Source organism: Schistocerca americana, chromosome X, assembly GCF_021461395.2.
Source record: "Schistocerca americana isolate TAMUIC-IGC-003095 chromosome X, iqSchAmer2.1, whole genome shotgun sequence".
In the NCBI taxonomy this organism is placed as follows: domain Eukaryota; kingdom Metazoa; phylum Arthropoda; class Insecta; order Orthoptera; family Acrididae; genus Schistocerca; species Schistocerca americana.
The window spans coordinates 806,821,247-806,847,138 of NC_060130.1; the positions used below are offsets into that span (position 1 = coordinate 806,821,247).

The window sequence follows — 25,892 nt, forward strand, 5'->3', positions numbered from 1 at the left end:
AGGACACGGCCGCCTTCCTTCCCCATCCTTCCCTAATCCGTTGAGGCCGACGACCTCGCTGTTTGGTCTCCTCCCCCGAACAACCCAACCCAACCCTCTTCCAGGAGTGCTAGCTCTGCTAGGTTCGCAGAAGAGCTTCTGTGAAGTTTGGAATGTAGGAGGCGAGGTACTGGCAAAATTGCAGCTATGAGAGAGGGGGCGTGAGTCGTGCTTGAGTAGCTCAGTTAGTAGAGCACTTACCTGATAAAGGTCCGGCACAAGTTTTAATCTGCCAGGAGGTTCATATCAGCGCACACTCCACTGCAGAGTGAAAATCTCATTCTGAGAAGGTAAAACTGAGCAGCACTCGGTTAAACAGGGAATCAAAGTAACTTCGTCGTGTATGACCACTGATACGAAAACATAAACGAATCCACTGTTAGCAGAATAGAATATTCAGTCCTTTTTCGAAATAGGTGGCAAGAATTCTCCAGTCAATTGAACAGTTATATTTGAAAATGCTGCACTTAAACATTGACAATTTTTGTGGGTGATGCTGCACTACTCAAATTTTTGTACTCTAAATGGTCCAATGCCTCGTAGAAGCTGCCAGCGCTCGAATTTCTTTATGAATAAGCAAATAAAACATTTTTATGACTGGTAACTGACAGTTTAATCAAGACACATCCACAATTTACAAACACACTCACGGCAGACGAAAGACATCACGTCATTGTTATGTTGGACTCACCTTTTGGAATAGTTTTAGGTGGAGTTGCAGTTCGGCCATTTCGGCTTCCATTTTTTCCTTCAACAACCTCTTCTCAGCTTCAAATCTTGCTTCTGCCTCCTCTTTGGCCTTCTGTTCTATCCTTGCGACCTGGACATCGAGTTCTTCTTCAAGACTTCTTAGATGCTCCAAATGCGATTGTTTTTCCCTAAACAGAGGAAAAGTTATTATAAAATAAAATAAGACATGAAGAAATTGGTTTTGTAGTATCCGTGGGATCTTTAATTAGTTCGTATAATGCGTCGTTCACCTATTTCGGTTTACGTAATGCAGGAAAGCGCAATAACGAATAGCATTGTGGTGAAACTGTCATCTCCGATTAAGGTAAAGTCGCGTAGCTACCTTAGAGAAATAAAAAAGCTCGATGAAACATAGAAAAATAGCAGCCATTGAAAGAAATACCGAAAGCATGTGGTAAAGTGGGAAAATTGTCACATACAAAAACAGAGGCTATGATTAATTATTACTTGATACTGACATTCGGTTCTAGTTATTGCAGTAGTTATTACTGGATAAAATACGTCGGGTAACTAATAGAAGCTGGTAACATTGTTGCTAAAGAAAAGAAATCATGGTACCCCTGACAACCTCTTTGGAAAACGTTTTCTTTAAAAGTATTCGATTTTTCGTGTAGTCAACTCCTGTCTCAATTTTCTGCTTTTTCTTAGAAACAGTTGGCCTTGTTTCGTAACAAAAAGTACCTACTAAGCTATTTTTTTCCGTATGTATCTTATTGAACAGAGAGTACGATACATAAGTACTTCAAACATATATCGTCTGTCGTTAGAGATATTTCAACACATTTGTACCTGCTCCCCCTGGCAGAATTCCCAAAGTTTATCTCTTAACGCGAGTACCATTTCATGTATCGAGTTTCATTACCACTCATGTCCCACTAAAGTCTCTGGGCATCCAAATGTAGTGAACTTTCTGACGCTACACGTTTTTTGCTCAGATGCATCTATCAGCGCGTCTGAATAGGTGTAGGGGTATGTCCTCAAATATAAAATGTTGGGTGAAAATCCGCAGTTGTTTTATAAGAATTTTTCGGTATAACTCAAAGATAATTTATAGTTGCTGCACACAAATTAAATGTTCGTACAACAGTAATTGTACCTAATCTCTTTACAGCTCTCAGAACTCAGACGCTTGTGACATTTGTTATTTTAAACAAAACAGTTTCACGTATAAAGGAAGGAAGCAAACACAAAGAATACTTTAAGTATAGACAGTCACAAAAATCCATGAAAATCCCTGTTGCTGTTGTTGCTGCTGTTGTGGTCTTTAATTCGAAGACTGTTTTCGTACAGCTCTCCGTATTGTTTCTATCCTGTGCAGCTTCTTCATCTCGGAATAACTACTGTAACTTATATCCTTCTGAATCTCCCTCTATAATTTTACCCCCCCCCCCCCCCCCCTCATTTCCTTCCAATGTTAAACAGATGATCCCTGGATGACTCAAAGTGTGTCCTGTCAACTGATCCCTTCTTCTAGTCAGGCTATGTCACAAATTTCTTTTCTCCCCAATTACGTGATCTACTCATCTAATCTTCAGCATTCCTCTGCAGCACCACATTTCAAAAGCTTCTACTCTCTTCTTGCCTAAATTGTTTATCTTCCTTGTTTCGTTTTCACTCATGGCTACAGTCCACACAAATACCTTCGGAAAAGACTTCCTAACACTTAAATCTACATTCGATGTTAAGAAATTTCACCTCTTCAGAAACGCTTTCCTTGTCACTGCGATATACCGTTTACATCCTCTCAACTTCGCCCATCATCAATTATCTTGCTGCCCAAATAACGAAACGCATTTACTACTTTAAGTGTCTCGTTTCCTAATCTAATTCCTTCAGCATCACCTGATTAGTTTGACTACATTTCATTACCTCTATTTGGCTTTTGTTGATATTCGTCTTATAGCCTCCTTTCAAGTCAATGTGCTTTCAAAGTCCTTTGCCGTCTCCGACAGAATTGCAAGGCCATCGGCAAACCTCAAAGTTTTTATTTCTTGTCCCTGAACTTTAATTCCTTCTCCAAATTTTTCTTTGGTTTCCTTTACCGCTTGCTCAGTGTGCAGATTGAATAACATCGGGGATAGGCTGCAAGCGTGTCTCACTCCCTTTTCAACAACTGCTTCCCTTTCATGCCTCTAGACTCTTGTAACAGCCGTCTGGTTTCTGTACAAGTTGTAAGTAGCTTTCTCTTCGTGTTTTTTATCCCTGTTACCTTCAGAATTTCAAATAGAGTGGTCCAGTAGACATTGTAAAAAGCTTTCTCTTAGTCTACAAACGCTATTAACATAGGTTTACCTTTCGTTAATCTATCTTCTAAGAGATGTCGCTGGGTCAATATTGCCTCGCGTGTTCTTACATTTCTCCGGAATTGATCATTCCCGAGGCCGGTTTCTACTAGTTTTTCCATTCTGTAAGGAATTCGTGTTAGTATTTTGCAACCATTATTTTCAAACTGATAGTTCGGTAATATTCACAACTGTCAGCACCTGTTTTCTTTGTAATTGGAATAATTATATTCTTCTTGAACTCTGAGGATATTTTGCCTGTCTCATACATCTTGCGCACCAGATGGAAGAATTTTGTCATGACGGGCTCTCCCAAGGCTATCAGTACTTCCGACGGAATGTCGTCTACTCCCGGGGCCTTGTTTCGACTTAGGGCCTGTCAAATTATTCTCACAGTATCATATCTCCCATCTCATCTTCATCTACATCCTCATACATTTATATAATATTGGTTTCAAGTTTATTTCCCTTGTGTAGACCCTGTATATATTGCTTCCACCTTCCAGCTTTCCCTTCTTTGTTTAGGACTGGTTTTCCATGTGTGCTCTTGATAGACATACAGTTGCTTCTCTTTACTCCAACTGTCTCCTTAATTTTCACGTAGGCGGTATCATTCTTTCTCGAAGTGAAATAAGTTTCTAAATCCTTATATTTGTTCTTTAGTCCTTCCTGTTCAGCCATTTCGCACTTTTTTTCTGCCTCATTCTTTAGACGTTTGTATTCCATTTCGCCTGCTTCATTTGCTGCAGTTTTATATTTTCTCCTTTGATCAGTTAAATTCAATATCTCCTGTGCTATCCAAGGATTTCTACTGGACCTTGTCTTTTTAACTATTTGATCCTCTGCTGTCTTCACTATTTCATCTCTCATGGCTACCCACACGTCTTCCACTGTATACCTTCCCCCCCGGTTTAGAAAATCGTTGCCTAATACTCCCTATGAAACTCAACAACCGCCGGTTCTTTCTTCTTAATTTCCTACCTTTTCGCAATTTCTTTAGATTTACCTACTGTTCATTACCAGTAAATTGTGGTCAGAATCCACATCTGCCGCTAGAAATGTCTTACAATTTAAAATCTGGTTCCAAAATCTCTGTCTTACTTTATATAATCATTTTTAAACCTTCAGGGGTCTCCAGGTCTCTTCCACGTATACAACCTTCTTTGACGAGTCTTAAACTAAGTGTTATCAACAAATTAATTATACTCTGTGCAGAATTCTGCCAGGCGGCTTTCTCTTTCATTCCTTTCCCCCACAGTCCGTATTCACCTACTATTTTTCCTTCTCTTCTTTTTCCTGCTATCGAATTCCTGTCTCCAATCACAACTCAATTTTCATCTCCCTTAGCTATCTGAATAATTTCTTTGATCTGATCATACACTTCTTCAGTCTCTTCATCATCTGCGGAGATAGATGGCATATAAACTTGTACTACTGCGATGGTGAGGGCTCCGTGTTTATCTCGGCCACGATAATGCGTTCACTATGCTGTTCAAAATGTTCAAATGTTTGTGGAATCTTATGGGACTTAACTGCGAAGGTCATCAGTCCCCAAGCTTACACACTACTTAACCTAAATTATCCTAAGGACAAACACACACACCCATGTCCGAGGGAGGACTCGGACCTCCGCCGGGACCAGCCGCACAGTCCATGACTGCAGCGCCTAAGACTGCTCGGCTAATCCCGCGCGGCTCACTACGCTGTTCATAGTAGCTTACGCGCATTACTATTTCCTTATGAATTTTTATACCTACTCCTGCATTACCTCTATTTGATTTTGTACTTGTTCACCTGTCCAGAAGTCCTTTTCCTCCTGCCACTGAACTTCACTAATTCCCACTATACCTAATTTTAACCTATGCACTTCCTTTTTTAAATTTTCTAACCTACCTACCCAATTAAAGGGATCTAACATTCCACGCTCCTAACCGCCGAACGCGTTTTGTCTCTTCTAATGACAACATCCTCCTGAGTAGTCCTCGCCTGGAGATCAGAACGGGGATTACTTTACCTCCGGAATATTTTACCGAAGAGGATGCTATCATCACTTAACCATGCTGTCGGGAAAAATTGCGGCTGTAGTTTCCCATTGCTTTCTGCCGTTCGCAGTTCCAGGATAACAATTCCGTTTTGGTTTATGTTGCAGGGCGAGGTCAGTCAGTCGTCCAGACTGTTGCCTCTGCAACTACTGAAAAGGCTGCTACCCCTCTTCAAGTACCACGCGTTTGTCTGACCTCTGAACAGTTACCCCTCTGTTGTGCTAACACCCACGGTTCGGCTATCTTTATGGCTAAGGCACGCAAGCCAGTCTACCAACCACAAGGTCCACGGTTCATGACGGGACGGGGCGGGGGGAGGGGTGAAAAAAATCAATTACTATTTTATGTGCATTTGTACATATATTCTTCATGGAAATCACTAATTGAGGCTCACATACAGAAGAATTTTCCTCGAGTTTTGAAAAACAAAATACTTCCTTCAAATCTGTTCGATGCGCGTATTTATGTCGAGCTGCCTTCCACAACTGTTTATTTTATCCAACAAAAACTCGATCGGATTATTTGAAGACTACAAGCGTTAGTAAAGTATGCAGTGTGATCCAACGGAAGAACAATCTGTGATGCGTAATTTCGATCGCTTTTCTGTCGGGTATAGAAATTTTTGTAAGTGCTATACACATTTCTATAACTGTTTTGTCAATAAAGTCATGAACTGTAAATGGTACATGTCTCCGACTATAAAGGCTACTTATAAATAAATCGACAGATTGCAACACCATATCTTTACCGCTACTTCCATTCTCACTGTGCTCTGGTTTTCTGCTTCTCGTTATACTCGAATATTGGCTTTCTACATTATCTGATTCTATTAATATTATAAAATGGGTTAAATTAACAATTATTGGTAAATGGAAAGTTGTCACAGACAGATTTTTGTTTCATACGCGACCTTTGTTAGTCGTAACATTTTAGCATTGGTCTTATTAACAGTATGTTTGTTTCTAAATGCCCTAGAACGTATTTCGGATTTTTGACGTCACTCCTGACTGACACCTAGTCCGCCTTCAAAGCTCAGTGTTCAGCGAGTCTGGCTGCTATTCACAGGATCCGGGTTCGATTTCCTGTTCTGACGGGGTTTACCTCCGGTGAGAGGACTAGAACGGGATGCACTAAGCCTCGCGATGTCAACTGAGGAGCCACCTGAGTGACAATTGGCGGATGACGGATCCAAATTCAAGAAAGCCGACAACGCCCAGGAGGGCGGCGTGCTGACTCCACGGCCCTCCATACTGCGTGTAGTGACGCCACTAACAGAGAATGACATGGCGGTCGGTCAGTCCCGATTGGCCAATCAGGGCCAGGACGCCGAGCTTTACTTTACTTTTACTGACAGACACCTGAGTTGTGGTTTTCCACCAGCTATAGACGTACAGGGTCCGACAAAAACACCTCCCGTATTTCAAAAGGTTGTAAGCGTATTTTCATATCGCTGGTTTAGTTGTGGAGTATCTATGCGGGCAGCCGTGTCTGTAGTGAGTGAAGCACGGGACACGAAACTGTTATGTGGTGTAGTGTGTAGCTCTACATGTAGAACCATTGTTAGTATTCAGGTTGAAGTGTTCCTACAAGTGCTATTAGAGTAAAGTGATGACATACGGAAATGGTTCAGAGGAAAGTGCGTCAAGAAGTAATTGAAAATGAGCAGTGGCGTTAATAACGTATTTATTTATCCTCTCGTTGCGTGTCGCATAGCATCGATCATCCGCGCTGTTTTCGGTCTTCAAGAATGAGCAAATGTGAATCAGTAATACTATTTACCACAAAAGAGTGCAATCTAGTGCCAGTGATTTGTAGCGAGCGTGAGAACGTTCGTTCGATCATCGCGTTCCGCATCACCAACAATCAGCCGCACCGCGACGGTTTCGCGCACGCTCGTGAAATTGAGAACTGAGAACTGAAAAATTAACTTTACAAACAGTGTTATATCATTACTTGTGACAAGCAGGCCTATTACCAGATATCTGTATGTGTGACGAGCGTAAGAACTTTCGTTCGATCATTCGGCTTCCGCATCATCAACAATCACCCGCGTCGTGTCGGTTACGCGTACGTTCGTCTGAATTATACTTTGGACTGTTAATCATCAAGATTGTTAATTGGAATAAACATTTACGATTTAGAGTGTAAACAGTGCAACCTGTGGTTTCCATATCGTCTCAGAATATAGATGTTCATACGAGACATAGGACAGTGTTGTGTTCAACCGTTCAGCGGCTCCCCTAAACCCGCTTGCATTTTTTCGATAGATAATTTCAGGCAAGCCAACAGCCAGCTGTGGAGCAGAACAGTACGACCGCCGCGGGATTACCCGGTATGTGGTGTGGACAGGGCGCACGGTCACGAAACGACAACCAGTTAAAGATCCCCCAACCCCATTAGCACTCCCGGGCGTGTTACAAGATAGTTACAAACAAGCAAAGACAGATACAGAGAAAGTAGTTTTATTTGTGAACTACAAATTCTATGCCGTTTAGCACTAGGTGATTTTAAAAATTATGCTCGGTGAACGGCGTCGTCCAATATATTTTCTTTTCAGTGGAGAACTCGATGCTCTAAAGTCTGATACCCAAACTCGCATAGTTTTTCAATCACGAACAGAATCATATCGGCTCTGTTTGAACCGAATGCGAAATACTTGCTGAGTAATAATCACAGAACCACCATTACGAATATAGTTCTCCACGACAAACGCACGATGCTCACATAGCCAAGCCACTGCGCCTTCTGAAAATGGAAGATATACCGCTGTCGGTCGGCACCTCTTCCACATCAGTAACCCCACCACAACTCGCACAGTGGTCTCTCCAAACACGGGAGGTCTTTTTGCCGGACCCTGTATTATTCAAATACTTTTCAAGCTAGGTTTATTACACGTTGCTGTGGAGGTTCTAACATGTGAGTCACCGATTGTGATAATGTTTTGCAAGGATGTTCTATATTGAAAATAAAGAGACATGTTTCGACCTTCTGCTAGACGGTCCCTAGTTCTTCTTAACAAAAACTGGTTGCAGTTTTATGTAACTTATTTACATTCAATTAACAGTCACGGGTTCTAAAATATACGTAATGGATAAGGTTAATCTAGTCCCGAATTGCAAGTAGTGGCAAAGAAAAGAGACTGGCTGATTCATGGAAAGCTGCATTTACTGAGACATTAACAAAACAGAATCAATCTGTTGTAGATATCTTACGCGGCATTGTTGGAGATAACGCAGGTGGAAGTGGACAAGAAACAGCCATTTGTGTCATTTCTATTAGAAAGAATCTGCTAGCTGAAGTTGCACAAGCAACCTACAAATGTTATCTGTGTTTTTAATACCTTTTTTGGTAACATTATGTTTCATAGGATTTTCATTTGTACACATTTACTAATTATAATCATGTAAAAAAAGTTATAGAACACTGGATCCTATCGCCTTGGGAGAATTTTCTGGAATAATTAGGGGTAACGCCTGAAGAGGGATAATTCATTTTCTTTTAGCGGTAAGATAAAAGTGGCGGTACCAAGTAGGTGTAGCTTTGATTTTTCTTTCATTTTTTTAAAGGTTAAACTCAGTTGAAGAAGTAGTTAGTTAGACGGAAAAAAGTGGTTAGTGTCCGTTCCTCTAGATCATGTGGCTCCAAATTCGATTCGCAGCCGGGTCGGAGATTTAAAAAAAACCAGTCAGGGCAGTCGACTACCAAGCTGCTGGTCTGTGTTCGATTCTTGGACGTGGTTTTTTTTCATTCGATACTTGTTTCGTCTTATCTGATAATCTTATGATAATCGAATACCTTTCTTTCATATTTTAAAGTAAAACATCCGGAAGTGTGATAAATAATCAAATAAGTAGAGTACTGAAAATTATTTTCACCATGATACATATTACAAAGATACACCTAAAGTATATTATTGCGTAATCCTAACTCAACGTCGGTTCGCGAGCTTTCTCGCAATGAGTATGGTGGAACTTATCATGGAAACAGGCAAAACGTAAATATTTCTCACATCATGCGCAATACACGAACGAAATCTCGCCGCATTGACACTCTTCCTGTACAATGTTCGTGGAAAACATCTGATTCACGTCGCTAAAAACAGACATATGAGATATCAATTTGGATGTATACTAAGCGTATAAAATCATATCTTGAAAGACATGCGTGGATAACTGGTTATGGATCAACGCATGAATTTCGGTAGCGACTTATAATTCTCTGCTCTGCTGTAATGTCGCATGATTTTGAAGTAGTGTGATAGAGGTAAACGTCACACGATTGTAAAAGAGAGGTATATTTCGGTGACATCAGTTTCATGGTGCATGTCGGTTTAGCATTATCATCTAACTACAGAAGTTCTATCATTGCGAGTGATGTATCACGAATCCACCCCGATAACTGAGTGGTCAGTGTAAGGGATTGCCGTCCTACGGGCACGGGTTCGATTCCCGGCTGAGTTGTGGATAATCTCCGCTCAGGGACTGGGTGTTGTGTTGTCTTCATCATCATTTCATCCCCATCCCGCGCACGTCGCCCAATGTAGTGTGGAATGTAATAAGACCTGCACCAAGGCGGCCAATGACGCCAAACGCTCATTTCCACGTATCACGATGAAAATAACTGTCAACGCGTTATAATATTTGATTATTAAACACACCTATCGACGATTTACTTGAGAGAAAAAAAAAAAGAAAATAAAAGTAGTCCCATTACCAGAATATTATCACATACACAAACGGACCAGCAAAAAAATGGCTCTGAGCACATGGGACTTAACATCTGAGGTCATCAGTCCCCTAGAACTTAGAACTACTTAAACCTAACTAACCTAAGGACATCACACACATTCATGCCCGAGGCAGGATTCGAACCTGCGACCGTAGCGGTCACGCGGCTCCAGCTGTAGCGCCTAGAACCGCTCGGTCACAACGGCCGGCACGGACCAACAGTTTTGTAGTCTAATGTCTTGACCACCCCTTTTTTCCTGGCTATTTGCAGGACGAATAATTACAACGAAAAAAGAAAAATTATTAACAGCAACATTTCTCTAGGTGGATCCGAACTGTCACCTTCTTTCTCCTTAAGGAAGTAGACCAGTCAGTTTTAGGCCGGAGTAGACAGAACGGGCAGTGGTCGAAACCAAAGACCTGGCCACGATGCCTTCCTCTTCCCGACCCCTCCGATCCTTCTTTTTTTTTTTTTTTTTTTTTTTTTTTTTTTTTTTTTTTTTTTTGTGTTCAAGACAACGAAAGTTTTTATTAACAAGTTATGGGAACAATAAACTTACGTGCATCGGTAAACAAGAAAAACTGAAAGTAATCGCTCGACCGACGACGTCGCTCTGTTAGACACGTAGAATGACGGGTTCCCAAGCTACAGCACGAAAACACAAAAACGTTAATAACCCGAATATTGTTAACTTTGGACCACATATCATATTAACAAAAACTGTTTGTTTTTAGACGATCTTTCGATAGATAGCGTTGAAAATACCATGTTCCGACATCACCTCTGACATCGATTTTTTTCCAAAAACGAGGGATTGTCTTGAAAAAGCCAAAACACGTGTCCCTTTATTTACAGTACAGAACGTCCTTGAAAACTTGATAAAAATCGGTGACCCAGATGTCAGACCCTTCTCTTGTGAAGCTGACAAGGGGCGGCCACGACGTTGGACCACGGATTTGCTTCAAACTTTGTACTCCTTTAGTAGGCCATTAAAGCAACAGAATGTGCAAGTTGTAAGTTGCAATACTCTGGTGATTCCAAGAAAGTCGCAAGAGAAGTTTTACTCACTTATTGCGTAACTGACATATCTGTGCGTAAAAGCCGGTTGTAGTTAGTCGTTGTGGTCAAGCGTTTAGCCTTCGCGCGTTGCAGGCGGCTCGTAGACAAGGCGGCGGCTCGAATCCCAGTACCACTCAGATTTTAATATACACAGGGTGTTACAAAAAGGTACGACCAAACTTTCAGGAAACATTCCTCACACACAAATAAAGAAAAGATGTTATGTGGACATGTGTCCGGAAACGCTTAATTTCCGTGTTAGAGCTCATTTTAGTTTCGTCAGTATGTACTGTACTTCCTCGATTCACCGCCAGTTGGCCCAATTGAAGGAAGGTAATGTTGACTTCGGTGCTTGTGTTGACATGCGACTCATTGCTCTACAGTACTAGCATCAAGGACATCAGTACGTAGCATCAACAGGTTAGTGCTCATCACGAACGTGGTTTTGCAGTCAGTGCAATGTTTACAAATGCGGAGTTGGCAGATGCCCATTTGGTGTAGGGATTAGCACGGGGCAATAGCCGTGGCGCGGTACGTTTGTATCGAGACAGATTTCCAGAACGAAGGTGTCCCGACAGGAAGACGTTCGAAGCAACTGATCGGCGTCTTAGGGAGCACGGAACATTCCAGCCTATGACTCGCGACTGGGGAAGACCTAGAACGACGAGGACACCTGCAATGGAAGAGGCAATTCTTCGTGCAGTTGACGATAACCCTAATGTCAGCGTCAGAGAAGTTGCTGCTGTACAAGGTAACGTTGACCACGTCACTGTATGGAGAGTGCTACGGGAGAACCAGTTGTTTCCGTACCATGTACAGCGTGTGCAGGCACTATCAGCAGCTGATTGGCCTCCACGGATATACTTCTGCGAATGGTTCATCCAACAATGTTTCAATCCCCATTTCAGTGCAAATGTTGTCTTTACGGATGAGGCTTCATTCCAACGTGATCGAATTCTAAATTTTCACAATCAACATGTGTGGGCTGACGAGAATCCGCACGCAGTTGTGCAATCACGTCATCAACACAGGTTTTCTGTGAACGTTTGGGCAAGCATTGTTGGTGATGTCTTGATTGGGCCCATGTTCTTCCACCTACGCTCAATGGAGCACGTTATCATGATTTCATACGGGATACTCCACCTGTGCTGCTAGAACATGTGCCTTTACAAGTACGACACAACATGTGGTTCATGCACGATGGAGCTCCTGCACATTTCAGTCGAAGTGTTCGTACGCTTCTCAAGAACAGGTTCGGTGACCGATGGATTGGTAGAGGCGGAACAATTCCATGGCCTCCACGCTCTCCTGACCTCAACCCTCTTGCCTTTCATTTATGGGGGCATTTGAAAGCTCTTGTGTACGCAACCCCGGTGCCAAATGTAGAGACTCTTCGTGCTCGTATTGCGGACGGCTGTGATACAATACGCCAATCTCCCGGGCTGCATCAGCGCATCAGGGATTCCATGCGATGGAGGGTGGATGCATGTATCCTCGCTAACGGAGGACATTTTGAACATTTCCTGCAACAAAGTGTTTGAAGTCACGCTGGTACGTTCTGTTGCTGTGTGTTTCCATTCCATGAGTAATGTGATTTGAAGAGAAGTAATAAAATGAGCTCTAACATGGAAAGTAAGCGTTTACGGACACATCTCCACATAACATATTTTCTTTCTTTGTGTGTGAGGAATGTTTCCTGAAAGTTTAGCCGTACCTTTTTGTAACACTCTGTATATTCTTCATCACTGGTCACGTTATTAAATTTATGTGAACTTTGAGAGCTAATACACTGAAAAAAAAATTCACTGGTATTTTCACGAAGTTGTAATGAATTTCATATGTTATTTGACTCTTTCACACGTTGCAGGATGGTTGTTGCCCTACAGACATGGGAAACATAAATTGAAACTTCATGCAAATACACGTGTTTTTTCATGATATTATCTCTTAAATGTCATATAAATTAAACAATATGCACAGTGATGAAAAAATAGATTAATAATTCTGTTTTAGCGGGAGTCGAACCGTCGCCTCATACACGAACGTTAATCAGGTTTTTTTTTTTTTTTTTTTAAAGAATAATCTCATTTTGTTCGTTATTGTTCGTACATTTGTTCCGGGCGGTCGTTTCTACGACACTCGCTCAGGTTCATAGTTGATCCGTTCACTTAATTTGTTTATTACAAAGGGCAGATATGCCCTCTGACCGAACACGCTGAGCTACCGTGCCGGCTATCACTTGGCCACCTGCCGGCCGGTGTGGCCGTGCGGTTCTAGGCGCTTCAGTCTGGAACCGCGTGACCGCTACGGTCGCAGGTTCGAATCCTGCCTCGGGCTTGGATGTGTATGACGTCCTTAGGTTAGTTAGGTTTAAGTAGTTCTAAGTTCTAGGGGACTGATGACCACAGATGTTAAGTCCCATAGTGCTCAGAGCCAACTTGGCCATCATGAACTCTAACGTTCGGTGACAGTGTGATGAGGTATCTCTGCATTAAAACAGATGCACCGTGTGACGTTCGAAAGAGTGATGGTTGATGGAAACACTGTTTTAGTGGGGCCGGTAAGCACCGGTAGTGAATACCGGTATTAAATTATTTTCTTCTTTGCGTACCGGGAAAAATGTGAGCACTGGTAGGTAGGTCGTACAGGTAGTACGGGAAATGATATAATCATAAAATACTAAATTTGCTATTCAAGGTCAGAATATTTGTTAATAACGACAAAACATTATTAAACAGACCATAGATACGCGTCCCCAATCTTCGGTGATTTTTTGTTTATTTGTTAGACTACAAATGGTTCAAATGGCTCTGAGCACTATGGGACTCAACTGCTGAGGTCATAAGTCCCCTAGAACTTAGAACTACTGAAACCTAACTAACCTGAGGACAACACACACATCCATGCCCGAGGCAGGATTCGAACCTGCGACCGTAGCGTGTTAGACTCCATGTTGGCTACCCAGGCAAGGTCTTCGGTTATGAGCAACGTAAGCGTTTTTGCTCTACCGGAAGCCTCGGGCGTATTCTGAGCCAAGAATTATTTCCGTCAGTGGCTGCCATTCTGTTCTGCTTGTACTTTGTGGTATTGCTCATGTGTTTACGGCTATTTAGCTAATAGTTGGAAACTGTGTGTGATATTTGTAGAGCAACATCAATGTTATAAATGTTGAAATCATTGAAAAATACAAAATACACCAAAACGAGCAAGCGAGTATGTCAGTGATTCTGGCGGAGGTAAAAGAATGTGTTCTGTGTGTTCAAATACAAGCGATACTAGTAACAGTAAAACCGTTGAAACCCACGTGACCGATGAGGCTGGACTTTTTATGCTGGCATGCTGCACTTCAGAACAGTACAATTAAAAGGAAATACCTGGCTGGAGGTGAGAAATATTAAGTTGGGCTGTTCAATATGTGCAGCAGTAAATAAATTTATAATGGGGGTGCAATATGGAATCGGACCAAAGCCAGCAAAAGAGTTAGCACCATGTGAGGTTATTATTACTATTATTATTATTTTGCGGTAGTAAGGAGACAAAAAGCCCGCCCGGTTGGCCGTGCGGTCTAACGCACGGCTTTCCGGGCGGGAAGGAGAGCCTGGTCCCCGGCACGAATCCGCCCGGCGGATTGGCGTCGAGGTCCGGTGAACCGGCCAGTCTGTAGATGGTTTTTAGGCGGTTTTCCATCTGCCTCGTACACTACCACGCAAACATAGGGGAAAAAGGGTGTCCACCGGGGGCCGAACCGCACAGTAACCCTGGGTTCGGTGTGGGGCGGCGGAGGGGTGAAGTGGACTGCGGTAGTCGTCGTGGGGTTGTAGACCACTGCGGCTGCGGCGGGGACGGAGCCTCTCAGTCGTTTCTACGTCCCCGGTTAACATAAAATACAAGGTGAAACAACATTTAAGTCTCCGAAAAAAAAAATGCGGAACATTACAGAACTGTAAATGTGTTAAGTATGAGACAGTTCAGAGAAACAGCAAATGGAAACAGGTGTTGAGTAAATGAACACACACAGGCTAGAAACGACTTACGGAATGTTCAGAACTTACTACAAAGAGAGTAGATTGAATAGACCTTATACAAATTTTCCTGTGGATATCAAACTTCCAGAAATTAATGGACTGATAAGGAGAGTGTTCTGCATTACAATTACAGTTGTGCGAACATTATTGATCAGATATCAGACGAAATTCACATTATGTGCATCTGATAGATAGAAAGCAACTAAATATCTTGTGGATAGTAATGGTTCAAATGGCTCTGAGCACTATGGGACTCAACTGCTGAGGTCATTAGTCCCCTAGAACTTAGAACTAGTTAAACCTAACTAACCTAAGGACATCACAAACATCCATGCCCGAGGCAGGATTCGAACCTGCGACCGTAACGGTCTTGCGGTTCCAGACTGCAGCGCCTTTAGCCGCACGGCCACTTCGGCCGGCTTGTGGATAGTAATATTAAACTTAGTACACTAACTGATGAATCTACTACTACAAGTAGTAAACCTATGCCAGCAGTTTGTATGAGATGTGGTACGAGCATTAAAGCTTCTTTGCAAACACTTTTTTGGAGATTTTGTAGAGTTGACTGATGTGACAGCATTTTCAATAAAAGAAGCTCTGCTGTAGAAACTAGATTCACATAATCTAACTGCATCTTACCGTAAAGCAAACCTAGTTGGATTTGCCTGAGATGGTGCCTCCCTAATGCTTAGGAAGTAAAATGGTGTTGCAACAGAAATGAGAATACTCTTCCTCGCATTCTGAGATGGCATTTCTCAAATCATAGATTGGAATTACCTGTTCATGATACATAAAGTGATGTGGGGGCTGTTGCAATATTCACTGTTTTTTGATAAATTGTATACTACATACGGAGCCGGCCGAAGTGGCCGTGCGGTTAAAGGCGCTGCAGTCTGGAACCGCAAGACCGCTACGGTCGCAGGTTCGAATCCTGCCTCGGGCATGGATGTTTGTGATGTCCTTAGGTTAGTTAGGTTTAACTAGTTCTAAGTTCTAGGGGACTAATGACCTCAGCAGTTGAGTCCCATAGTGCTCAGAGCCATTTAGCCAATACTACATACGGAATGTTTCCTCATTTGCCGTACGTACGTCAGAGAGACACGAATGCCACACTAATCCCTTGCCTATATGTCAGTGGTTATATACCAGTGTACCAGAATCGGAGTCACGCTATGTTGCATATACGCTGCAGCAACGCCCCCAAACTGAAACTTTTTCATCGTCCCTTATAAAAAGTGTAAGTAAAATTAAGTGTGTGTGTTTGTGTGTGTGTGTGTGTGTGTGAGAGAGAGAGAGAGAGAGAGAGAAAGAGAGAGAGAGAATAATGAACGAGGAGTGCGGAGGGAGCGGTAGGGGAAGGGGCAAGGGAGGGAGGGTTAGAGAGATGCGGCAGGAGGGAGAAGACAGAGAGCTGTAGGGAACGGGAAGGATGGATAGAGGATGAGGAAGGAGTGGTAGAAGCAAAGGTGAAAGAAAAAATCATAGGTTTGTGCACAATTTTCATTTCGCCTTTATTGTTATTTATCTCAAGTGCTAATTCTGTTAACTTACCTTTTCATGCTGACAAGTTAATTAAGGAATATTAGGTTTCAACAGCCTGTCGGCGATATAATTAGAGACGGAGTAGAATGTCCGATCGAGGACGGAAATCAGCCGTCCTCTTCCTAAAGGAACCGCGGCAGAGTTTTCCTTAAGCGCTTTAGGAAAACGCGGCAGATCTAAAGCTGGATCTGGAAGGTCGGACGGGGATGCGACCTCCGGTCCCTCCGAACAAATTTGGTATCTTAACCACTGTGACACTTCTCCTGGTTCTCGTCTTCATATTGTACTATAACGGTGCGCTTACAAAGTTAGGTGACACGTCGATAGGAAAACTGCTACAAAAAGTAAACTAACTGATTTCAAAATAAAAAGCGAGAAAAATATGAACATTAAGAATAATTCCGAATATGAACGCGACCAGAGTGCAAAAGGCATCGTGACAAGAACTGAAAATATTGATTTTTTTAAGAGAAAAATAGGCATGTTATGTAGAACAGACAAAACAGAGCGATTAGAAAACAATTGTGGGTATGTGTAAATAAACGTGGATCAGTTGCAGTAAACGAGACATCTAACCATATTGGCCAGGGTAACCTAAATAACAAAAATCAGACAGATGAAAGTTATTAATAAGAATAGAAAAAAATTTTAAAAAGTAAGTAACTCAAATGCAAATATATTTAGTGCTTCAAAGCATGATAAATCGATGGATACTGATTTATCCGTAAATGTGAACTAAACTGCATAGTGGAGGACACCGAGAACGAGTTTATTTAAGTAGCGGTTTTCGCTTTGTTTTTGGCGGTTGGTTCGATGTAATTAGAGTGTCGGACATCAAATGGTCCGGTGAAAGCAGCTTTTCCTGGTAGAGACTTTATTAAATTTGTGACGTCTGCTCTGAATGTTTGTCTCGTGACGGCTTTTGGTAATTCTATACTGGGGCAGGTAAATATACCACCCGTAGCTACAGATGTCTATTGAAAAAATGTTTCACCTCTTCACAGAGCACTACAATTTTGTGCTCTTTTCATTTATAAGTATGACCATTCAGACAGAAGCATTCTTCACGCGCTGTTAAGGAGGTGGATATAATATACTCTGAAGACTGCGAATAGGCTATGAATAAAGTGTTAAGTATCGCAACGCGAACCTCCAGTTAATATCTTCTCATCTCCCTTCCCGTGATACACACTGCTACTGATGACTGGTTGTTGCGCTCAGTGTCGTTTACTGGGCAAAAGTGTAAAAGCTTCGCGGAGTTCACCAGATCCCGTCATACAAAAACAGTTATGATTTCTTGAGAGGCATAACTTTTTATATGGTGGTTCACTGTATGGGCTAAATATGAACAATATGACTGAGCTGCATCAAACTAACTATTACGTACTAATTGTGCCACCAGTCATGGTTTTTTTACTGTGGGATTAGACATTGATAACATCAAAATGAGACATATTTCGAGATGCTACTATTTTTAATTATAATTTTCTCCAGGCTATGTTTTTTACACAGCTCTGATTTCTACGACCATTTGGTGATTTACAAATATGAAATGCATTGCATTTTAATATTATAACGCAGTGTTACAAGAACGAATAGATACTGGTGGCATTATTATTAAATGGTGGTGTAATGCCTTTTTCGTATACATGTTCTGTCAAAATTACACCGTTATCCATGTTTTCGGGTCACGTGGATGTGATATTAAACGATTTGTCGGTGAGGCAATATTAGATTTGAAAGTAGACGGCAGAGCAAGAAAAGTAAGTCTAAATGAACCCTTGAATCCAGAAGCCAATCGAAACATGGAAAAAATGTAATTTCAGTTTCACTGTTCAACGAAAGTTTTTAATTCGGTTGACTGGCAACGTGCTCTTTGTTTTTTGAAGATACATGAATCGTTCTCACAGCTGTAAAAGGCTGGTAGGATGATGATAACAGTAACTGGCTGAAAGAAGATAGCCAATATTAGCGAAGGGTTGAGAACGTACGGTTTACTTGTCCGCCATATTTGCGGAAGAAGCTGTAGTTAACATGAAAGAGAGGTAAAATGGCATCAGTTTGTAAGACAAGAAAATACAGTGATCACGATTCGTAGTTGAGAACAGAATCCAGGCTGGTTTTTTCAGTGATATCAATAACATGTTCATAATTTTAATCTCAGTCATATATTGGAAATAAGAAATTAATTTAAGGAAGACAAATACTGTGACAGTAATAATGACTCTAAAGTAAAAGTGATATTAGGTGAATAGGACCTGCTTCTACCTGAGTAGTGCCATAGAAACCAAAATGAGGGTTTGCCTTGCAAACACAGAAATCGCCTCAAGAGCATTATGCTTGCGATAAGAAAGTGTTATCTGGTAGGTGATAAACAAGTACGACCCGGAAATATTTTTAATCCATTTGGAGGTTAACAAACTACACTACTGGTCATTAACATTACTACACCACGAAGATGACGAGCTACAGACGCGACATTTAAACGACAGGAAGAAGATGCTGTGATATGCAAATAATTAGATTTCAGAGCATTCATACAAGGTTGACACCTACAGCGTGCTGACATGAGGATAGTTTCCAACCGATTTCTCATACACAAGCAGCAGTTGACCAGCGTTGCCTGGTGAAACGTTGTTGTGATGCCTCGTGTAAGGAGGAGAAATGCGTACCATCACATTTCCGACTTTGATAAAGGTCGAATAGTAGCCTATCGCGGTTGCGGATTATCGTATCACATTTGCTGATCGCGTTGGTCGAGATCCAATGACTGTTAGCAGAATATGGAATCGGTGGGTTCAGGAGGGTAATACGGAACGCCGTGGTGGATCCCAACCGCCTCGCATCGCTAGCAGTCGAAATGACAGGCATCTTATCCGCGTGGCTGTAACGGATCGTGCAGCCACGTCTCGATCCCTGAGTCAGCAGAAGGGGAAGTTTGCAAGACAACAACCATCTGCACGAACAGTTCGACGACGTTTGCAGTAGCATGGACTATCAGCTCGGGGACCATGGCTGCGGTTATCCTTGACGCTGCATCACAGACGGGAGCGCCTGCGATGGTGTACTTAACGACGAACCTGGGTACACGAATGGCAAAACGTCATTTTTTCGGATGAATCCAGGTTCTGTTTACAGCATCATGATGGTCGCATCCGTGTTTGGTGACATCGCGGTGAACGTCTCGTGATGAACTGTGGTATCGTGTTGAAGCTGCATGGGCAGTTGTACCTGTACACGCCATCCAAGCTCTATTTGACTCAATGCCTAGGCGTATCACGGCCGTTATTACGGCCAGAGGTGGTTGTTCTCGGCACTGATTTCTCAGGATCTATGCACCCAAATTGCATGAAAATGTAATCACATGTCAGTAATATATTTGTGCAATGAATACCCGTTTATCATCTGCATTTCTTCTTGGTGTAGCAATTTTAATGGCCAGTAGTGTTTAAGATCTGAAGTGTCCGGACACTCCTATAAAATGCGGAAAAATACCACTAAATGTCGCGAGGGGCGGACAGGCTAGTATAAAAGCTGGCGGAGATTATTTTGCTGTCAGGAGAGAGGCAAGGGCAGCAGAATGGGTCGATCAGGACAGCTCAGTGACTTCGAATGTGGACTAGTCGCTGGTTGTGACCTGAGTAACAAAACCAGCAGGGACGTTTTATCCATTATAAAGCTGTCAAAGTCAGCCGTTGATGACGTAATGGTGAAGTGGAAATGCAAAGAAAACGCCACAGCTAAACCAAGACCAAACAGATCTCATGTACTGACTGACAGGGAGAATGGATCATTGAGTAGGATGGTTGCAAAATATCGTATGAAATTAGAGGAAGGAATTACTTATGAGTTCCAAAAGGCAACCAGTAGTGCAGCTGGCACAATACTGTGCGTAGTGAGTTAAAACGTCAAGCAGCTCCCCATTAGTAACACACATCTGTTCAATATAGATGTATGTATGTATGTATGTATGCATGCATGCATTAAACTGAAGACCTAGAAACGACAGAGAGGCTTCTTAGTCAATGGTAAGCGGCGCATGAGGTGCTGTAAAGAAGGGCGTCACTGGACAGTGGGTGACAAATGAGTGATCTGGAGGGATGAACCACGATGGGTTTGCGAATGGTTGGAGAACGTTACATGCCGTCATGTACAGTGCCAACAGTGAAGTACATAAAGGGGTGGTGTTACGGTACGGGGGTATTTTCGTGCTTAGGACATAGTCTACTAATTGTGCTTAAGAAAACGCATATGTGTCAGGATATGAACGCATTTTACAGCACTTACAATGGAGGAACTTTTCGGAGACGATGACAGTTTGTATATACGTGACAATGCATCCTCTCATAAAGCGGCATCTGTAAGGCAATCATTTATGGACAATAATATGCCTGAAATTGACTGGCCTGCTGGAACCCATACCTGAAGTCAGTGGAACACCTTTGAGGTGAGTTAGAACGTCGACTTCGCTTCAGACCCCAGCGTCCAAAATCACTTACCTCCTCTAGTTTCGGATCTTCATTAGGAATGGTCTGCCATTCCTCTATAGACTTTTAGAAACCTCATTGACAGTGTCATCAGTCACCGTACAGGAGAAGTGAAGACACAATCCTTATTAATATCCGAAAATAGGACTCCGTATAGTGTTGATTAGATACTGCATCATACTTTACACGATTATTTAAGATCAGGAAGGCTATTTTATACGTGAGCTACTTTTCGGGCATAATGAGCTTCAAAGGACGATATAAGATGAACATCAACAAAAGCAAAACGAGGATAATGGAGTGTAGTCAAATTAAATCGGGTGATGCTGAGGAAATTAGATTAGGAAATGAGACGCTTAAAGTAGTAAAGGAGTTTTGCTATTTGGGGAGCAAAATAACTGATGATGGTCGAAGCAGAGAGGATATAAAATGTAGACTGGCAATGGCAAGGAAAGCGTTTCAGAAGAAGAGAACTTTGTTAACATCGAGTATAGACTTAAGTGTCAGGAAGTCGTTTCTGAAAGTATTTGTATGGAGTGTAGCCATGTATGGAAGTGAAACATGGACGATAAATAGTTTGGACAAGAAGAGAATAAAGCTTTCGAAATGTGGTGCTATAGAAGAATGCTGAAGATTAGATGGGCAGATCACGTAACTAATGTGGAGGTATTGAATAGAATTGGGGAGAAGAGGAGTTTGTGGCACAACTTGACTAGAAGAAGGGATCGGTTGGTAGGACATGTTCTGAGACATCAAGGGATCACCAATTTAGTATTGGAGGGCAGCGTGGAGGGTAAAAATCGTAGAAGGAGACCAAGAGGTGAATACACTATACAGATTCAGAAGGATGTAGGTTGCAGTAGGTACCGGGAGATGAAGGAGCTTGCACAGGATAGAGTAGCATGGAGAGCTGCATCAAACCAGTCTCTGGACTGAAGACCACAACAACAACAACAATGGGCTACTAGCACCTTTTGTGGATGTGTGTTAGCGAGCCTTCGTGTGGCTTGGAATGGAATGCGAAGAGTAGTTGTAGACGAAGTCCTTTAGTGAATCCTTGAGGTGGTCCAGGGGGCTCAGCTGGAAAAGAACTGTCTGTCAAACGTAGAAGTTACCGTTAGATGGTTGGTCAGGTAAGCTGCTGTGAATATTGTAGAATGGAGACGATCGAACTATCGAAATGTAGAACTACATCAAAAATTATGCGATACCACAGAAGACAGTGTTAGTACGACAATAGTGACGTAGAGCGCTTTGGAGATACTGAGGGCCGGCTGCTGTGGCCGAGCGGTTCTAGGCTTTTCAGTCCGGAACCGCGCTGCTACTACGGTCGCAGGTTCGAATCCTGCCTCGGGCATGGATGTGTGTGATGTCCTTAGGTTAGTTAGGTTTAAGTAGTTCTAAGTTCTAGGGGACTGAAGACCTCAGATGTTAAGTACCATAGTGCTTAGAGCCATTTGAACCATTTGAGATGCTGAGAAGCGAGGAAGATGGGAGCCATTCCGATATCGCCACGTAATTTGTTACTGCATGAACTACTCTGAGGTGACAAAAGTCATGGAATAGCGATATGAAGAAATACAGATGGCGGTAGCATCGCGTACGTAAGGTATAAAAGAGCAATGCATTGGCGAAGCTATTGTTTGTCCTTAAGTGAAAAGATTTTCTACGTGATTATGGCCACAATACAGAAATGAACAGGCTTTGAACGCCGAATGGTAGTTGGAGCTAGACGTATGGGACATTCTATTTCGGAAATCGTTAGGGAATTCAGTATTCCGAGATCTACAGTATAAAAATGTTCCAAGTATACCAGATTTATGGTACTACCTCTCACCCGACAGTGCAGTGGCCGACGGCCGTTACTTAACGTCCTAGAGCAGCGGCGCTTGCGTACAATTATCAGTGTTAACAGACAAGCAACATTGCGGCAAATAACCGCAGAAATCAATGTGGGACGTAAGACGAGCGTATTAGTTAAGACAGTGCGGCGAAATTTGGCGTTAACGTGCTACGGCAGTAGACGACCGACGCCAATGCCTTTGCAAACAGGACGACATCGACTATAGCGCCTATCCTGGGCTCGTGACGATATCGACTGGACCCTAGACGACTGGAAAACAGTGGCTGGTCAGGTAAGTCCCGATTTCAGTTTGTAACAGCTAACGGTAGGGTTCGACTGTGGCGCAGACCTCACGAAGCCGTGGGCCCAAGTTGTCAACAAGGCATTGTACAAGCTGGTAGGGGTTCCATAATGGTGTTGGCTGTGTTTTCATGGAATGGACTGGGTCCTGGTAGTGTTCTGCTACTTGGAGACATTTGTAGCCATTCATGGACTTCTTGTTCCCAAAAAATGATGGAATTTTTATGGATGGCAATGCGCCTTGTTACTGGGTCACAGTTGTTCATGATTGGTTTTAAGAACATTCTGGACAATTCGAGCGAATGATTTGGCCATCCAGATCGCCCGATATGAGTCCCATCGAATTCTTGTGGGACACAATCGTGCACAAAATCCTGCATCGGCTTTTCGCGGATGATGCTGTACTATATAGAGAAGTTGCAGCATTAGAAAATTGCAGCGAAATGCAGGAAGGTCTGCGGCGGATAGGCACTTGGTGCAGGGAGTGGCAACCGACCCTTAACACAGACAAATGTAATGTATTGCGAATACATAGAAAGAAGGATCCTTTATTGTATGATAGCGGAACAAACGCTGGTAGCAGTTACTTCTGTAAAATATTTGGGAGTATGCGTACGGAACGATTTAAAGTGGAATGATCATATAAAATTAATTGTTAGTGAGGCGGGTGCCAGGTTGAGATTCATTGGGAGATTCGTTAGAATATGTAGTCCATCAACAAAGGAGGTGGCTTACAAAACGCTCGTTTGACCTATACTTGAGTATTGTTCATGAGTGTGGGATCCGTACCAGGTCGGGTTGACAGAGGAGATAGAGAAGATCCAAAGAAGACGGGCGCGTTTCATCATGGGGTTATCTGGTAAGCGTGATACCGTTACGGAGATGTTCAGCAAACTCAAGTGGCAGACTTTGCAAGAGAGGCGCTCTGCATCGCGGTGTAGCTTGCTGTCCAGGTTTCGACAGGGTGCGTTTCTGGATGAGATATCGAATATATTGCTTCCCCCTACGTATACCTCCCGAGGAGATCACGAATGTAAAATTAGAGATATCCGAGCGCGCACGGAGGCTTTCCGGCAGTCGTCCTTCCTGCGAACCATACGCGACTGGAACAGGAAAGGGAGGCAATGACAGTGGCACGTAAAGTGCCCTCCGCCACACACCGTTGGGTGGCCTGTGGAGTATAAATGTAGATGTAGATGTAGAACACCTTCGCAATTGTGGACGATTATAGAGGCATCATGACTCAATATTTCTGCAGGGGACTTCCAATTACTTTTTGAGCCCATGCAACGTCCAGTTGCTACTCGACGCCCGGCAGAGGGACGTTTGACTTGATATTAGGTGTCACCTCAGTGTAAGTGAATCGTCTGTTTCGAGTCGTTTGCATTTGGTTATAGCATTGGCTCCCTAGGCGGCGGTTAGGTGTGGATGTTCGACTCCGAATCATGTTATCCATCCTACTCACGACATCTGTTCATTTCTAATTTTTCTGCTCACTGGATAAAAACCATGGAGATGAGCCATGACTAGAAGTGTGGAAAATTGTGTGAATGAAATATAAATCAGATTTTCGCGATAGGGTACGTCAAGATGTCTTCTCAGTTTTGTTAGATCAATAGGCCCTCCATAGCACAGAGTGGAGGGATGGTCTTTGAATAAAATAAAAACTGCCAAACACTGTGTTAAGTCTGTTCCTAAAAATAAGTCGTATTATGCAACTGCCAGATAGTTTACCTACAGCAGGATGAGCCCAGAGGCGAGAATTTAGGTATCCTTTTATGTTGATAGGTTGACTCCCATAATCTCTTGATTTAATGTCAGTTGATCTTTTTGGCTGTAATGAACTTACTGAATTTTCGCCCGTGACCATACTTGATTTATTTTCGTTCCGTTTTGTTTTTAATTTAATTCCGTTTTAAAACAGAAAGAAGGAAATGCTATTATGAGACTAACACATGTATGTCTGCTCCTCAGAAAATTTACAGGATAGATGGAAGTGAACTATCTGAAAACGTGGTATGATTGCTTTCATTTATAATGAATGGGAAAAATGATCACGTTTGTTGAAAATACTTGCATCATCTTACTGCGGTTAAATTATACCGACCTGGAGAACATTTCTTCCAATTTCTTCCTCTCTTGTTGAATTTTCTTCACATCTTGGAGTAAACTCGTAAATGCCCCGTCGAAACGTTTTATCAAGTCCGGAGAAACTGATGTGGTTTGGAGATCTTCATATAGCTCCGCAAGCTTCTGTCCGCTGCAACAGAAAATTTAGACACAATAAATATAATACTAAAGGTGTCTTGTGCTCTAAAAACCCCCTGCCAGAACGAATAAAGATTGTATTTATTAGAGAGGTCAAAAGTTCACATTATATTGAATAGTCACACACATGTGGAAGGAGCCTATGTGATTAGAACCAAATCCTGAGAAAGTATCGATGAGGCGATGTGGTGTCAAATGTCAAAATCCTAGTAACTGAAAGTGCAACGTATGTTTACGGGGCTGGAGAAAGATTGGAGATTTCACGACTGGTGATTACAGAGTAAATCACTTAAATGTCAGCAGGGAACAATACAGATTGTCTCAGATAAGATGTTTTCTGTTTAAACTACAATTACAAGCGAAAGGAATATTTATTTAGACAGGTAAAAGTAAAAAACGTTACTATTTCTGCGGAATTATGAACATAGTTCATTAAGTTGCTAGCTGAGTACCTGGCGGTACTCAGATATATATTCGTTCCAGTTCTACTATTCCATCTCCTCCTCCTTTCTCTGTCCATCGCCTCC

At 42.3% G+C, this 25,892-nt stretch overlaps 1 protein-coding gene across 1 annotated transcript in view; it reads right to left on the minus strand.

The window, feature by feature from the left end:
• LOC124556331 (ras and EF-hand domain-containing protein-like) overlaps positions 1–25,494 on the minus strand; it is a 207,951-nt gene extending 182,457 nt beyond the window's left edge. The window contains exons 1-3 of the mRNA XM_047130301.1: positions 25,471–25,494; positions 25,205–25,350; positions 731–917 (exon numbers count right to left, since the gene is read on the minus strand). Of these exons, the coding sequence (XP_046986257.1) occupies positions 731–917; positions 25,205–25,350; positions 25,471–25,494 (357 nt within the window). The remainder of the gene's footprint in view (positions 1–730; positions 918–25,204; positions 25,351–25,470) is intronic.
• Positions 25,495–25,892: the final 398 nt, after the last annotated feature.